General features: G+C 38.1%; 1 protein-coding gene across 5 annotated transcripts; it reads left to right on the top strand.

The window, feature by feature from the left end:
* Positions 539 to 16,395, top strand: MTX3 (metaxin 3). 5 transcript variants are annotated; one of them, XM_013994940.2, is made up of 10 exons: positions 539 to 673; positions 1,193 to 1,262; positions 1,623 to 1,699; positions 3,031 to 3,123; positions 3,823 to 4,005; positions 4,145 to 4,221; positions 4,727 to 4,884; positions 6,474 to 6,562; positions 8,280 to 8,402; positions 9,390 to 16,395. In XM_013994940.2, exons 1-10 carry the CDS (start codon positions 593 to 595, stop codon positions 9,498 to 9,500), a joined length of 1,062 nt encoding a protein of 353 aa, XP_013850394.1. In that variant the 5' UTR covers positions 539 to 592; the 3' UTR covers positions 9,501 to 16,395. The 5 variants fall into 5 exon arrangements, with proteins under 5 accessions (XP_013850394.1, XP_013850395.1, XP_003123801.1 ...); XM_013994941.2 differs by having other exon boundaries at positions 8,280 to 8,406; XM_003123753.4 differs by lacking the exon at positions 8,280 to 8,402.

Below are 16,395 nucleotides of genomic sequence, written 5' to 3'. Positions count from 1 at the left end.
AGAAGTTCCTAACTTTGGAAAATAGTCCTAGGGAAGTGACAGTTAAGCTCATTTTTGAGGGAACAAAGATATTCTAGACTGAAGGAAGGTAGAATTCACTTGACAAACTTTAGGAATAGGGTTACTTTTAAGGAGAGTGTAACAAGTGAACATGAAGGTGACTATAATTGAGACCGAGAGTGGAAAGGGGTAGAAACCAAATATATGCGGGAAGGGGCAAACAATTATAGAGTGCCTACTCTATGCCAAATTCTCTCCTCCCATGTCATAATTTTAAACACAATAGTCTTGTGAATAAACTGTCATGCCTGGTCTACAAATGGCTTAAAGCCCACGGTAGTACTGTTCAATGAGCTTGGGACACATTAGAAATCCAATAAATATTTAAGGTTGTCTGACTGAGGGCTCAGGACTCTTTACCCCTAGGCCAAGCTAGCTCTGAGCATGCCCCTAACCCCTCCAGGGGTCCTTTCCTGTCTCTCCCAGTCCCCAAAATAACCTTCCCTCCCTTTCGCCCCGCCCCCTCAGTTCCACGTGCCGGAAATTAGGCGACAAAAGCACTTCCGGGATAGCAAAGGTCGGCCCCTGCAAGATGGCGGCCCCCTTGGAGCTCAGCTGCTGGGGAGGCGGCTGGGGGCTCCCATCCGTGCACAGCGAGTCCCTGGTGGTGATGGTGAGGCCGTCCCGCCCGGCCAGGGCGCGGGAAAGAAGAGGCGGTGCTAGAGGCGCGAGGCTGCCTGGGCGGGGTCCCGGCTGCTAGCCGCGGTTTCAGCGGCGCTCCGGGCCCAGGCCGGCTGGGGCGCTGCTTGCTGCACTGCCTTGGGCTCCCTCCCGTCCAACGAGTTACAGCCTAGCCTGTGACCCTGCGGAAGCCTAGCGTGAGAGTCACGTCTTCTCCGCTTGGTTCCGAGTTTTCTCAGCCGTGCAGAGCAGTCTAGGCGGAGGAATGAAAGCCCGAAACAGGAGGCGCGCGCTCCCTGCTCTGCTTCTCAGTAACGTCTTGGGGGGCTGGGGGAGATGTCTCAAAATCCTGATAGCTGGCGCGCGCAACCCCGGCTAGAAGTCGGGGGAGGAATTCTGCCCGCGAGTCAGGCGTCTCTGCCTTCGGGGGACCAGGCTTTGAAGTGAAGCTGCTCTGCAGATTTGCATTACGTACTCAGTCTAAAATGTTTTATTGCAAACTCTCTTTCAGGCTTACGCCAAATTTTCTGGTGCACCCCTAAAAGTCAATGTCATAGATAACACCTGGAAAGGTTCAAGAGGTACAGTGTAAACTTTTAAAAACCCCTTTCTACCCTGTTTAACTTCCTCACTCCCATTTAGAGCTAGGAGGCTTGTGGCCATGGAGTACCTTGGGGGGTTAGTTCTTACATGACCTTGGCAGTGTGTTGCTTATGTTTTGATCTTTCTGAGTAATACTTCAAAGGACAAGCCAAATCAGTGGAAATTATGAGAAGTGAAAATGCTCTCCAGAACTGTTCTTTGTGAAATTGCAAAAACCTAAAGTGACTTACTCATTTTTTTATTCCTCCAAATATGATTGGTATAGTTTTTAGGGTATTGGAATCTCTTCTGAGGAGATCAAAATGCTTCCTTCTATGTAAATTGTTCTTTGATTATAGGAGATGTACCAGTTTTGACAACTGAAGACAACATTGTTTCTCAGCCGGCAAAAATACTAAACTTTTTAAGAAAACAGGTGGGTGGTTCTGTTTGAAGAAGTAAATTCTTCATCACTGTGTGTTTTCAAAAAAGTACATTAAAAATACTTTTTAGACTTTTCGATGATACATGGGGATTGGAATTAAAATAGATTTGAGAATCATGGCTCTAAATCATGTGTTGCACTGTGATAGGAAACCTGTATAGTGAATTAGTTTATATTTTTGTGCACTTGGCTTCGTTTTTATTGAAATTTAGATATAAGCAGATTCAATTTAGCCATCTTCACTATTACGCTTATTGATATGATTGTAAATTTAGTCACATAATTGCCACACCTTTTGTGCTGGGTATGACATGTGAGTTCCCATCATCCATCAACGTTTATTTCTTAAAGCACTTCAACCAATAGGTGCAGATAATTATTTCATGAAATAATGTATACAAAATGTCAGAACATGCAAAGTTTTATATAATGTATTCAAAAGTTTAAACATGTAACAGTTTTTATAAATGCAAAACCTGTGGGTTTTGCCAATACTTTTTTAAAAAAAAGAAGTCTTCTGTCAACAAAATTTAGAACTTTTCTAAATTGGAAGATTTTCTTTTTTAATGAGGAAAATGCAGCTAATTAGAGCTTTTTCCTCATTATTGATGAAAATAATGATAGCTTCTACATATTAAGTTTGTGTTACATTCCATGCACTAAACTCAACTAGGTCATTAACAATTTGATACTGTATGGGAGTTCCTGTCGAGGTGCAGCGGAAGCAATCTGACTAGGAACCATGAGGTTGCGGGTTCAGTCAATCCCTGTCCTTGCTCAGTGGGTTAAGGATCAGGCATTGCTGTGGCTATGGCATAGGCTGGCAGCTGTAGCTCCAATTAGACCCCTAGCCTGGGAACCTCCATGTGCCGAGGGTGCAGCCCTCAAAAGACAAAACAAAAACAAAAACAAAAACCAGTTTGATACTGTATAGCGCAGGAAAATCTCAATAGTTTGTAATAACCTATATAGAAAAAAGAATGGATATATTTACATGTATGACTGAGTCACTCTGTTGAAACTAAATACAGTATTGTAAGTCAACTATACTCCAATAAGATTTAAAAAAAATCATTGAAATAATAGTTAATAATTAAAAAAAAGCCTAAACTAACATTAATTGAGCTTTCTGTGTGCATGACGGCTGTGATAAGAACTTTACTTTCATTAAGCAACATTTGTCACTGAATTCATATTTCTCTTTTCCCCTTTTAATATGTTTGCCATTTTTGAGAAACAGTAGGAGCTAAATAATTTATTTAGCTTCCCTGTTTTGGGATGCTCTTGACTTACTAAGGTTTTGGTTTTATATTTTTTGACAGAAATATAATGCTGATTATGAACTCTCTGCAAAACAAGGGGCAGATACCCTGGCTTACATTGCTCTCCTTGAAGAGAAGCTTCTTCCTGCAGTGGTGAGCACTGGTGAATATTACAGTATTTTAGTGACCTACTGAAAATTTAGTCTATTTAGAAGATAATGAAAAAGGCTTAAGAGAGGAAAGTTCATTTATGTATTAATCTTGATTCTTTTATGTAACCGTGAAACTGGTTCCTGTTAGACATCCATTCAACTAGTATGTGAAACAACAAAGTGAAAGATGTCATTCTGGAAATAAAGGTTCTCTGTGGAAGATGGAGTTTGTTGCTCCATGTATACAACCAGGCCAATTGTAATTCATTCATTTAACAAATATTCTTTGAGCACCTACTGTATTCCAGGCCATGTCCTGGGTAAGCACCTGGGATAGAGCAAACAAGAAAACTCATGCATTTAAAAGTCTTGATTTATCCTTGAGTCATTCTAACTGGAAAATTTGTATGAAGGTAACTTTACTCAAGGATATTTATGAAAAATGTTCACATTAAGTGATCTTTTATTTTATTTATTTATGTTATTATTTTTTTGTCTCTTTAGGGCTGTACCCATGGCATATGGAAGTTCCCTGAGTGAGGCCAGGGATCGAACCTGCATCCTTATGGATACTAGTCAGAATCATTTCCACTGAGCCACAATGGGAACTATTCATTTTGTATATTTATTTATTTTTGTACATTAAGTGATCTTTTAATAAATGAATATCCTTGTATTGTTTTTTCCCCTCTTTTTGTAGCTTCACACTTTCTGGGTTGAGAGTGACAACTACTTTACTGTGACAAAGCCTTGGTTTGCTTCACGAATTCCTTTTCCCTTGAGTTTGATCCTGCCTGGAAGAATGTCTAAGGGAGCTCTGAATAGGATTCTCCTGACCAGAGGAGTGCCTCCGCTCTACCACCTCCGAGAAGTAGAAGCTCAGGTATGGTCGGGATTGCCTTCAGAGCAAGGGCTCTCGAGGGATGAGAGAAGGCCGAGATGAACTTACCTATAGGTGCCTGCCTGCAAAGGAGCTCCAGAGCATCTTTCCTACCTTTGAGATGTCATTTCATCCTTATTAGATATACAGAGATGCCAAGGAGTGCCTAAATCTTCTGTCAAACAGATTGGGAACATCTCAGTTTTTCTTTGGAGATACGTGAGTACATTCCCTTAAAAGCCATTTTGATGGGTTTTTTTTTGCATATATTCAGTGAGCAGTTATTTAAAGCGAGTTCCCTTGCTGGGCTCCCCCACCCCACCCCCAATGAGATTTTCAGTTAAAAAATATTTAATGGATTTTTACTATAGGAAACTTTTTCTGTTGGTGGTAATCTCACATTGACTTAATATCCTCCATATGTAAATTTAAAACATCTACGACTATTCCCACCCTATCTCCAGTCTCTGTATAACACTTTGAATAAAATGAATCTTTAATTTACAGCTTAATTTTCTTCTAAATAAAATGGGTATTTTTTTTAAAAAACTGCTAATGAGTAAAGTCCTGGTTGCATCATTCTTATACACTAGAATGGGTGGTAAACCTTTTAAAAGACTATACTATATACTTCAGAACTGACAAGTGTATTCGAGAAAAAAATTTTTCTAATATTCCAAATTAATATTTTCTTACATCCTTTTCAAAATATCCTTATTTTTAGGCCTTCTACCTTGGATGCCTATGTGTTTGGTTATCTTGCACCTCTTTATAAAGTACGCTTTCCTAAAGTTCAGTTACAAGAACATTTGAAACAGCTTTTCAACCTGTGTCGATTTTGTGATGACATCCTAAACAGTTATTTTAGGCTTAGTCTTGGAGGTAAGCTGGTTTCTCTTTGGCTGATCTTTACTTACATAGAATATTTGCATATTCTCCCAAGGATGTACAAGCCAAATCCATTACTTATTAAAAAATGTATGGAGTTTCTGTCATGGCACAGTGGAAACGAATCTGACTAGGAACCATGAGGTTTCAGAGTTCGATCCCTGGCCTCACTCAGTGGATTAAGGGTCTGGCATTGCCGTGAGCTGTGGTGTAGGTTGCAGACATGGCTCAGATCTGATGTTGCTGTGGCTGTGGTGTAGGCCAGAAGCTGTAGCTCAACTGGACCTGTATCCTAGGAACCTCCATATGCCGCAGGTGCAGCCCTTAAAAAAAAAAAAAATTGTGTATTGCCTTTAAATGCTGATTTATAGAATTTCAAAAAGTTGCATTTTTCCAACCTTATTTTTATTCCCATGTGTTAGTTCTTATTTAAATAGATAAGTATATGTTTGGCTTTTGTTTATTCTTCTGGGTTTTATGCAATTCTTTCTTCTTATTCTTTAAACATTGCCCCTTTGAAGTGGGTCATTTTCTGCTAAAAGTTAACTACAGCCCTGCTGAAAGATAGCATTTATCCTAATGCAAATGGGCAATTACTTTAAATGTTGCTTCTAGCATTTTCCTGCATGAACAGAAATCAGCAGCAGATTGATTTTGGTGAGGTACACTCCCATGATTCCACTACTTGAAAACTGATTGCATCAGACCGGAGGTATAGTAAATAGAGCACCTGTCACTTAGGCTCTGATTCTTTGGGAGTGTGGGGCCTGTGCTTAAGTGACTGGGACACTAAATTTGTATTGGGAGAGATGGCAGAAATTGTCCTTTTAAGAAATAGCAGTTATAAGGATAGTTGGCTTAGGGACAGTTTCTTTTTTATAGTGGGTCATGTGTCTTGTATATAATACATTTATTTGCATATAACAAGAGAGGGGTTAGTAGTCTGGGAGTCATGAAATTGGGTAACTTTTAACCTTGTTACTTTGGCGCAGTGGTTAGCAGACCTGACTACAGGACAAACACAAAAGCTTGGTCCTATACCAGATTTACAGAATTAGAATCTCCTAGGGATAGATCCTAGGAATCTGTATTTTTTGAGTCCCTCCCAAAACTTTGGATGCCTGGTGGATATCTGTTTGGGAGTCACTGCCTTAAAAAGCTGTTCAACTAGTTGTTAACTGAAGATCTGTTTGAAATGGGTGGGGAAAGGTACAACTTAAACTTGAGAAGGAAATGAGGACTGCTGTGCCCTTACTAATTACTTTGGCTGTGTGCATAATGCTTGGCTAATAGGGTCTCCTTAAGGACAGATTTAGTCCTTTTTTTTTTTTCCCCTCCACTAACCCATCAGAAAGAGAGAACGCAAAGATTTAGTCCTCTTGCTTAAGGTTTGGTTTTGGAGCATTACTCTCTTTCTTAACTTTGCCTTTGAGCCCAGAATGGTTTTTCATTTCACTTTTTAGGGGGCTGGATGTGGGGGTTGGGGCACTTAGGAGGGTGGGTAGACTCCAAATTCTTTCAGTCTAAACAGCTTATAAGGCTTTCAAAATTTCCTCTTTCTGATTTCTGTCCTGGCTTCTTAGGCATCTCTCCTGCTGGACCAGAAACGGTAGATGCAAATCTGCAGAAACTCACACAACTTGTAAATAAGGAATCCAACTTGATTGAAAAGGTCACATTTACTTCAATCATTATTTTATAGTAGTTTAGTATTTTCCTTTCTGCAATTAACATTGTAATTTGGGTTATGCATTAACTTTACCCTTTCAGTTTTTCTTAAAATTAATTTTTTTCAGAATGCTGTTTAAATTTCATACATTTACTAATGTTGTACTAAATATAGTATTTTGAAGCCAGTAATGGCCTGATTGCTTTGGGGAAAGATCTGATAATGGTACTGGGTTTACTTCTACCACACAATTAGTACTTTCCAAGCTAGGAAACCCAAAAGCCTGGCTTAAGAAAAGAGAGAGAGAGAGAGGCAAACAAAAAACACTTCTTGCTGTGAGCTTCTGTCTGTCTCTGAGGGTTAACATTTCTTGAGATTGTAAACACCTGTATATATCCTTGCTTGCTAGTAGCACTATGATGTCTTTTTCTTTCTGTCACATAAACAATTTTATTTGGGCTCCTTTATATCCTTCTCTGTTCTAAACGTTGTCTACAGTTTTTCACCAGTGTGCATATTTTGCCACTTTGGGAGTGTTCATTTGGTTGGAGGAATATTGAGGAATTCCATAGGGGAGAGAGCCAGCAATGGAAATTTCAATGGATTCTAATTGGAAAAATACAAGAGAGTTATGCATTTTTTCCTTAAGTGTCTGAACTTGCTTTTTTTCCTTATCTAAATGGATAATGGTTCATTCATTCTTCCACAGACTAATGGGGCAGTGTGGCCTAATAACACTGGCTAGACGTTCTGAGGATCAAGTCTCAGGCACTGTATTATATGCGCTTTATATGAATTACCTCATTTAATCTTGACAGCTCTGTGTGTGCAGGTTCTCTGTCACCCGCATTTTACAGATGAGATACTGAAGCTTCAAGAGTAGCTTTTAATATCACCTTGCCTGAGGTCATTCAGCTGGCAAGAGGTGGAGAGGGGATTTGAACCCTAGAAATTGGATTCCAGCATGGGCTACGCAGTTAGCCATCTAATGTATGAATGAAATTATGTATCTAATGTGTGAATGAAATTATGTATCCATTACTGCTGGTGCTAATAGCCAGGTATATAACTGCCACTCTGTGGAATGACCATTTCATTTCATTTTATGGTATATCATGTGTCTCTTATTAAAGTTTGGGTAAGGCGAATGAAAACCATATTTGTCTTAATTCTTAGCCTAATCGGGTGAATCTCATGAAAGGAAATACATTGAAAGTTCAGTGTGGATAAAGGGAAGATTACTCAGACTGTTCTAGACACTTTTCTGTTAGAGGAAGGCTGGTCGGTATAGTTCCATTTTTCTGTGTGGCCAATTCATTACAGACATGTGAAAGGAACCATGAAATCCCTACATGTGCAGAAAGTGCAACCAGGAGGCCCTGTCACCACTTTGTATGCCTCCATCTTGGCATCATCAATATATGGAAGTCTCCTGACCCTCTCTCCGGCACTGCCCCCTCCCCACCCCGCTTGCCATCTGCCCTTCAGTACAGGTCACTGTTTGCTATAAGACATTAGAACAACAAGTTCTCTTGGCTACCACTGTTCACCATTTGGACAGAAAATCTAGAATTTTTAAAAAAGGAAGTTATGTTTGAGGAACGTAGTTCTTGCAAGAAAAAAAAAAAGACATCTTAGCACAATTGATTCAAATAGTTCACTGGGAATACTTTTTCCCATTGGCAAATTAAGAGTTAATCTTTTATTCTCTTTCCTTTAGTATAAATCCCATGTACCTCTGCTGAAACATTTCCTCTATGCTTTACAAAAGCATCTTGAGAAGATAAGGGATTTGCTCTGCACATATTTAGAACTCCAGAAAAGCCTGCCTATCACCTATCAAGTGGGTAATAAGATGCTATATGCTATTGGTTTTGGGTCGTTGATGTACCTGCTCTCAAGTCTTTATGAAAGAGCTTAACCGCAGAACCTGAACCTTGCACCGTGGTTATGGGTTAAAGGCAGTTTTCTAAGCTCTGATTCAGTTCTAAGTAACCCCTCTCCTAGTGTTTCCAGGGGTGCACTAGGACGTCTTAGGGTAAGTGTGAAACTCTTAGACATTTTCTTAATATACTCCATACTAATTTGTTTCTGTAGACTTAGAATTGACCTATTGTTTGCATTGCCTCTGGATTAGGACTAAATAATTTATCCTTCTTTTTGTCGCTTCTCCTAGATTCCTTTGGTCTAAATACTCACAGCCTAAAAGAGGTGATCTTTTTGAGTGGCGGGCAGGTCATTTTTATTCAGGCAATGAGGTATAGTTGAAAGAACAGCAGTTATAGAATAAGACGACCTTGGCTCAGATATCAGCTCTGATATAAGCTTTGCAACCTAATGCAAAGTTGGTAACTTTTCTGAGCTTCATTTGCTAATCTGTAAAATGAGGAATGATTGTGTCTGCTTTTTTTTTTTTTTTTTCCCTCTTTACACTTGTGTTGGGAAGATCAAATGAGGTACTGTAGGTGAACCTACTTTATTTATAAACTGTGTAATAGAAATACTGCTTTTACACTTACTAGAAGATCTCTTAAACCAAGTCATATTATGGTTGAGGAGTTCAATAGGATGTTCATTTTGTGGAATTATTATAATTGTGTGAAGGCATCAAGGATGAGCTATTTTGTTGCTATAAATGTATGGAGTCAGCCAGTATTTAGGTGTGATGTACAGAATTCCTGAGAGATTACTTGCAAGAAAAAGGTTTCTCTGGCAGTTCTAGAAACATTAGGTTCTATACTCTCTGGGCTATAGTTTGGACGAGGAGGCCATAGTCTGTATCAGTGGTGCCACAGCCATTAGTCAGATGTATCTTTTGTTCTTTCCACAGATGGATGACAATCTTCGCCAAAGCCCTCAGCTTCCTCCTCGGAAACTGCCAACACTTAAACTGACTCCAGCAGAAGAAGAAAGTAATTCCATACAACGGCTATCCCCCTGACACTGGTTATGCTTTGTATTCAAGTCTCATAATTGTCGCAGTCATTCTTACACTAAGCGTGCGAGGGAAAAAAAGAAAATGTTTTACATAGGTATAAGGAAGATTCTAAAACAAAAGAAATTTTCTATGACAGCAGTTTTTTTTTAGTTAGGAAGCTTATGTTTTAGCTTGGCAATGCACTTTAAAAACATCCATGTGAATGCTAAATGAACTTGGGGGGGGGGAGAAAACACATTGTACTGTACATAAAAACCTGCCTTAACCTTGGCAGATTTTTGCCTTTGGTTCACATGTTGTTGACCAAAAGCTACACTTCTCTTCTGAATGTGCACTCTTAATTTATTTAGTTAATTTATTAATTTAGTTTCCTTAGACCAGTTTGAATATCTAATATGTGGCTCTTTGGCTGAGGCCTTTTTCTTATCTTTAGAAATATGATGCCTAAATTAGACTTTAGGAAAAATATATTATTCTAATATTCCATTTATTTCAATAGAAAAACCTGTATTTAACTTTAAAAAGCAATGAGGAATGTGTTTTATAATTATGTTCTCATAAGTCTAATCTTTTTTTGGGGGGTGCTACCAGATACATATATAGTAAAGGTGATTATATGTAATATTTGTCTGACTATATGCACTTCTGTATAACAGTATTTGCTGATGTGTTCAATATAGGTTAGCAAGGGCTCTTTCAGTTCATTGGAGCTTTAAATTTGTGTATTTGTAATACATCTTTAAGTCTAGTCATTTCTTTCTTGGAATGATTTCAGGAGAGCTGAATGGGTTGGTCATCGTTATTCTGCCTGATTGTAAAGTCTTCTTGACAATTGCCCAGTTGTTAGACCCTACTCAGGAGGAGCCCACTGCCAGAGTAACAAGTCCCTACTGGGTGTCTGGTCCAAGTTCACCATGCTTGGCTCAGACCAGTGTTCTTTCATAAGAAACCTATCATGTAGTCAAAAGCTTTATGACAACTAATATTTTCCATAGAGATTTAACTACAGTTGAAGTAGCCAGTGGAATAATCGGAAATGGCAGTAGATTTTTAAGAACATTTTCTGTTTATTGGTTGCTGAGCTGTTAAAGGATTTGCTGTGCAGGTAATTTTACTTATAGTAGACTCCTGCTTATTTTAGTGGCTGAGGTGCTTCTGTTGTCCTAAAATCACTTCTGGGGTTTTTAAAATATAGGACCATGTTTTTGATTAGTGTCTTAAAAGATTATTATGGTGCTCGGCAAATCTATCACGTCCTGCAGGAACCCCCGTGTTAAGGAAACAGCTTTGTAGTCAGGAGACTCGTCTAATTTGAGCTGAGTGGAGCTCAGCTGTGTTTGACCTGCATCCTCTCAATGTGTTCTGTATTTAAGAATCTATTTATGCAGGAGTCTTTAAGTCACTGTAAATATTTTTTCTTGAAAGTTTTAATTAAATGAGAATCATGGTAGTCTTCAAAATCTTGTTCATCTGTTTGGATGCATTGAGGGAAAGTAACTAGTAATTTTGACTTCTGCAACAGGGAGGGGCGGAGAGAGCGAGCACGAGCGTGTGCATGAGTGTGTGTGTGTGTGTGTGTTATGTGTGTTATGTGTCAGTTTTCTATCCAGCCATCAGAAATCTATATGAGTTTTCTATGCTGGGAATCATGACTGCAGAACAGTATTCTCTAGGACTGATGGATATTGGAAAAGGGTGGTTAGCACATTAATCTGTTTATGCTTTAGTCAGGGTTAGCAATTTTCAATTATGATTTCTACTAAAACTTCCAAGAAGTACTTGAAGTGGCTAACAATCCTCAAACACATGTAAAACAGAACAATTAAAATTAGTTTTAGGAAAAATAAAAAATTGGTGGGAGAAGGAACTATATTAACCCCAAAAGATTCTAAAATCAAATGGTAAATTTAAATCTAAGTTTCTTCATGGGCAAAGTCAAAAGAGAATACTCAGTTTTGTAAATTTTTCTGTCCATAAAACCATTAATGTCCAGGAGTAAGAAAAATATGCGTACATTTTTATAAGAACGGGAGAGATCATGTTCTTACGACACAGTGATGCAGCCAGTAAGTATACTGTCATGTTTGATGTGTAGAAAGTTTAACCAAAAGATAGCATTTTAGGATAGCAAGTATTTGTCCCTTTTTAGTAGAAAAAAACTACTGTAAATATGATTTATTTCCTTTTGGTCCTTCCAGCTTTGAATTACCTTTAGCTGTATGCTATCTATGCCAGGATGCTTTCAGACTATCTTTTCTAGAATGCAGAGTGTGATTTAGTTGAGAATTTCTGTGTTGGGTTCCTTAGTTGAGTTTTTTTGGTATAAGCCAATGAGCTATAGGACTGAGCACAGACCACTCCAGGGATCAGCCACACACACAGGAAGTGCTAAGCTAACGAGACGCTAGGAAGCTATGACTGAGCACAAATCACTCCAGGGATCAGCCACACATACAGGAGGCACTTGGAACTCCTGTGCACAGAGATCAGAGAGCTTGTGACCAACCTGTCAGGATCTGCTTTGGATAAAGTTGAAGTTTGCTGAGATAAATGGTCCACAGTCTTGAAATACTATGAGCCCCTTTCTTTTGGTAGAGGATAATATGATAAAAGGGACTTTGTTGTGTTTATATTTATTGGTACTAAAGGATTAGAAAATTGGTCAGATAATTCCTATAAGGTAAAGATCTTCCATCAACAAACTGCCATCCATCATCCATAAGGCCAACCATTCTCTTAACTCCAAAGATACTATGAAGAATGTTGAGGATAACAATGTTTTTTCCCCCTAAAAGGTTGATATTGACACGTAATGAATCAGATTTCAACCTGGGTATGTTTTTTGAGGACCAGAGGATTGGCGATTTTACGTTAAATCCAAAGTCTTTTGATTTCCATTTGTAATTTCTGTTCACTTATACTGCTAGATGTATTAACATAAAAGAACAGGAAATCTTACTTCAATCAGCTGAGTTAGAGTTTTCAGAAGTCTGGAGAAACGGAAAACAACTAGACATTAAAGAGGCAAAAATTGGTGAAGTGATGGTATCTCAGAAAACCAATTTTTAAAGATGGCATCGTGTGATAGAAGTGGTAGTTGAAGTCGGAGTATGTTTTCTTAGAGCCTCTTCTAGGAAGAGACATTCACCACATCTATTAGTTTTTTGACAGTTTTTCATAAGGTGTCAAAAATTGTATCCCCTCTAAAACCAAAATATAAATGCTTAAATGTAAAGAGAAGCAGCTGAGGGATGGCTACACAGGAACTCTCTGTGCTATTTCTGCAACTTCTTGTGACTCTCTATTTCAAAATAAAAGGGCTTTAAAAAATAAATTCAGTAAATTTTACCATTGTCTACATAAACGATGATTAAAAATGTAATGCTTCAAACATAGTATTCAGTATTTAGTTGCAAATAAATGCATAATTTAAATATAATTTATTTCATTCTTGAGTTTAAAGAAAAAACTCAGGTTTGCAGCAAATGATTAAAGATCTATTTTGCCTTATCATCAAAGAACAAGATAAATCCAAGAACCCCTTTTCCCTAGGATATTTAAAATCCTATGATTTTATGTTTGTAATTATATATTTTTCTTCCTGTGGTTTACATTTGAGGATAAGGTGTTTTCAAAAAAGCTCTTCCACGGCTCCTTCACTTTGCATGTGTTCTCTTATGACACTAGGACCATGCTTGGATGAAGAAAGTTTGGCATGTCTACATGCTTTTTGTTTTAGGCTCACAGGGATTGAGTGAATGACTTTGTCTTGGTTTGGTTATTTATATAATTGAAATCCTGAGCAGAGCCACATAGTGTATTTGGGTTTTGAGGATGGTCTTTTGTATATGTTGTTGGCATTAAGAATTATCCTTTGCTGGCGATCCCGTTGTGGTGCAGTGGTTAATGAACCCGACTAGGAACCATGAGGTGTCAGGTTCAATCCCTGGCCTTGGTCAGTGGGTTAAGGATCCGGCATTGCCCGAGAGCTGTGGGGTAGGTCACAGACGAGGCTCAGATCCCACGTTTCTGTGGCTGTGGCTGGCGGCTAAAGCTCCGATTAGACCCCTAGCCTGGGAACCTCCATATGCCTTGGGAGTGGCCCTAGAAAGGGCAAAAAGACAAAAAAAAAAAAAAAAAAAAAACCAAAAAAAAAAACCAACAAACAAACAAAAAAACAACAACAAAAAAAGGGAATTATCCTTTGCCTTTTTTTCTTTTTCAGCTCTGTGGAATTTATAGTTACTTTTCAATGTTTTCACATTTCTTAAGCAGATTATTAAGAAATTTGTTGTTAGTTACATGAACCAAAAAGTCTCAAAGGTTTAATGGAAGTTTCACTAGATCTTCAGAATGTTGATTTTCACAGAGGTGTGAAAGATGAAGTGATTTCCTATTTTTTTTTTTTTTTTAAGAGTCTCAAATTTTTTAGCCCAAAACTCTCGTTGGGGTATGTTGGCTAGAAGCCCAGGTTACCTGCCCTAGACTTAAAATTATTTGTTTGAGGTGCAGAAGTATTCTCTGAATCAAAAAGCATACAAAAATTATGTGTTCTAGATGAGGAGGCCAGTGATTACTGATGAGAATTTACATTCTTGAATAGTGATAGAAGAAAGGGTAACTTTGAGCCAGATGTTTGTAAATAGAGAGGGGAGTGTTATGACAGAAGTCTGTTCAGAGCAAAACGAGAGAGCGTCTTTTAAAAATGCAGGAAAATAAGTCTTTTGTATCCTTATTATTAATTTGGAATTATAGTATTTTTTAAAAACTGTATTTTAGTTCTTTGGAGAAGCAGTTCACGATATTATTTTGGCAGAATATATTGTTATTATGTGAACAGAGGGTTCTTTGGCCACATAAGTTTGGGAAATGCTAGGTTAGACAAAGTTACTGTAGGCTTTTCAGAACCTTAGATATGCTGTTATGTTGTTTCACACTCTAAGAAGGACTTGTATTCTATACATCATTTCCCTAAGTTTTTTTTTTTTTTTTTTTTTTTTTTCTTTTTATGGCTGCACCTGCAACATGTGCAAGTTCCCTGACCAGGGGTTGAATTGGAGCTGCAGCTGTGGCCTACACCACAGCCATGGTAACACCAGATCTGAGCTGCATCTGTGACCTACATTGCAGCTTTTGGCAATGCTGGATCCTTAACCCACTGAGTAAGGCCAGGGATTGAACCTGCATCCTCACAGAGACAGCATCACTCCCTTAACTCACTGAGCCATAGTGGGAACTCCCCCTAATTAATTTTTATGTGGATTTTTTTTTTTTAAGTAGGTGTCATGTGGGATTTGTGTTCTGAGAAATACACTTAGGAAAATGCTGCCCTAGAGTGTTTCTGCTTGTTTGTGCTCATTGTAAAGGCTTCCAGTTGTTGGCTGCCCCTCTGGTGAGTGGTGATAAAATGAGAAGAGACAGGTTAGGACTTCCTTGGACCATGGAGTTGACTGAGGAGTGACTATTGATTATTTAGGCACATGTGAGGCCTTGGATCAGTCCGGCCCTATTCCCTTGGACCCAGTTGGCTTGGATCAGCTGTACAGGTCTGTGAACTGCTGATTTCAGAGAACTAACCACTTAGGCATTTGTGAGACAGAGGGAACCAATTTGGAATTCCAGAACAATTTTCCAGACTGTTTCTGGCTGTGCCTTAAAAGTGCCAAAAAGGCAGTGGATATTTGTAGCACTAAAGTCATAACAAGCTGATTATTTTACACATATATATATGTATACACATATTATGTCATAGAAAGTTTACAGTTGCTTCAGTGACAAGAGCAAAGGAAGTTAATTATTTTCAAGTTCTATTACTGAAGACATGGTCTAAAAAAGGATGGTATATTTGTGTGTACATTTTCTAGGAAGAGGGTTTATAGTTTTTTATTAAATTCTCAGCAGTTTTTATGTACTAAAAAAAGCTTTAAACCTCACTAGACCTTCAAATTTCAGAGACCGAATATGTTTGATTTCATTTCGAAGTGTGAAACCAGTTCACTATCAGGTGTAAAATGCATTTTGTTTTCTGCAATGTGTAAGGTTGCATATTTGAACCATACAGTTTGGGTGTGTATTTGATAGAATATTTGCCATTGGGTTTGAGTTGTGGTATAATGGAGAACAGCTAGCCACGTGAACAGCAGTTGGATCTTTGTTCTGATTATTTAGATTTCCTCATGCAAATTCAGAGAAATGCCTTTTAATCACTGAGTTTACATATCCCAGATCCTTGGAAGTCAAGAAGAAATGACTTGCCAGAATTCTCATCGGTCCTAAGCAAGTCATGCACTAGAGAGAAGGCAATGCTGGCCATTCATTCTCTGGACTGTTGGCTGCCTCCCTTGCAGTGCTGGCATCTTTATTACTTGGAGAAGGATGGATGAACTCAAGCTTTCATGTTAATTGTGTTAAGATGAGTTTTATTCTTCTGCTGACTTGATGTTTTATTTTGTAAAATAGGAAATGATGTCTTTCCATTTTTCTCTTCATCCTAAAGTGGAAACTTGAGGTGTTTGTAACATAATATTAGCTTTTTGGAAGACTGCTAGCAAAGAAGAAAAGTAAGAAACTTATGTATACTCATGAGTATTGGTTTCGTTCCACCAAGCTAATCTTGGAAACATCCGTTGTAGTGTACATCATTTGAAACATCTGTTGTAGTGTACAAATACTATAGTTTTGTTATAAACTATCCTAAAATCACATTTTTGGTCATAATTTCAATATTCTAGGCTTGCCTGACGTGAACATATTTTACTCAGAGACTATGTATAGATACCCAGAAGTGGTGATGAAGATCAATGGTGTAAAGAATTTATCCTAATTAATGAGAAACTGGACATAATGTCAAAATAGCTATTTTCACAATAAAATCTGAAATTGCTTGAATATTTATTAA

This window comes from Sus scrofa, chromosome 2 (assembly GCF_000003025.6).
Source record: "Sus scrofa isolate TJ Tabasco breed Duroc chromosome 2, Sscrofa11.1, whole genome shotgun sequence".
Classification (NCBI taxonomy): Eukaryota; Metazoa; Chordata; class Mammalia; order Artiodactyla; family Suidae; genus Sus; species Sus scrofa.
Note: the sequence above shows the minus strand (reverse complement) of the source record. Positions and strands in the feature narration are given on the sequence as shown.

Bases quoted from the DNA above. Each gene is read 5' to 3' on its own strand.
- MTX3 (XM_013994940.2), top strand. From the start codon at position 593: ATGGCGGCCCCCTTGGAGCTCAGCTGCTGGGGAGGCGGCTGGGGGCTC. The intron at 674-1,192 runs GTGAGGCCGTCC...ACTCTCTTTCAG, and splicing joins GCGAGTCCCTGGTGGTGATG to GCTTACGCCAAATTTTCTGG. The intron at 4,006-4,144 runs GTATGGTCGGGA...CATCCTTATTAG, and splicing joins TCCGAGAAGTAGAAGCTCAG to ATATACAGAGATGCCAAGGA.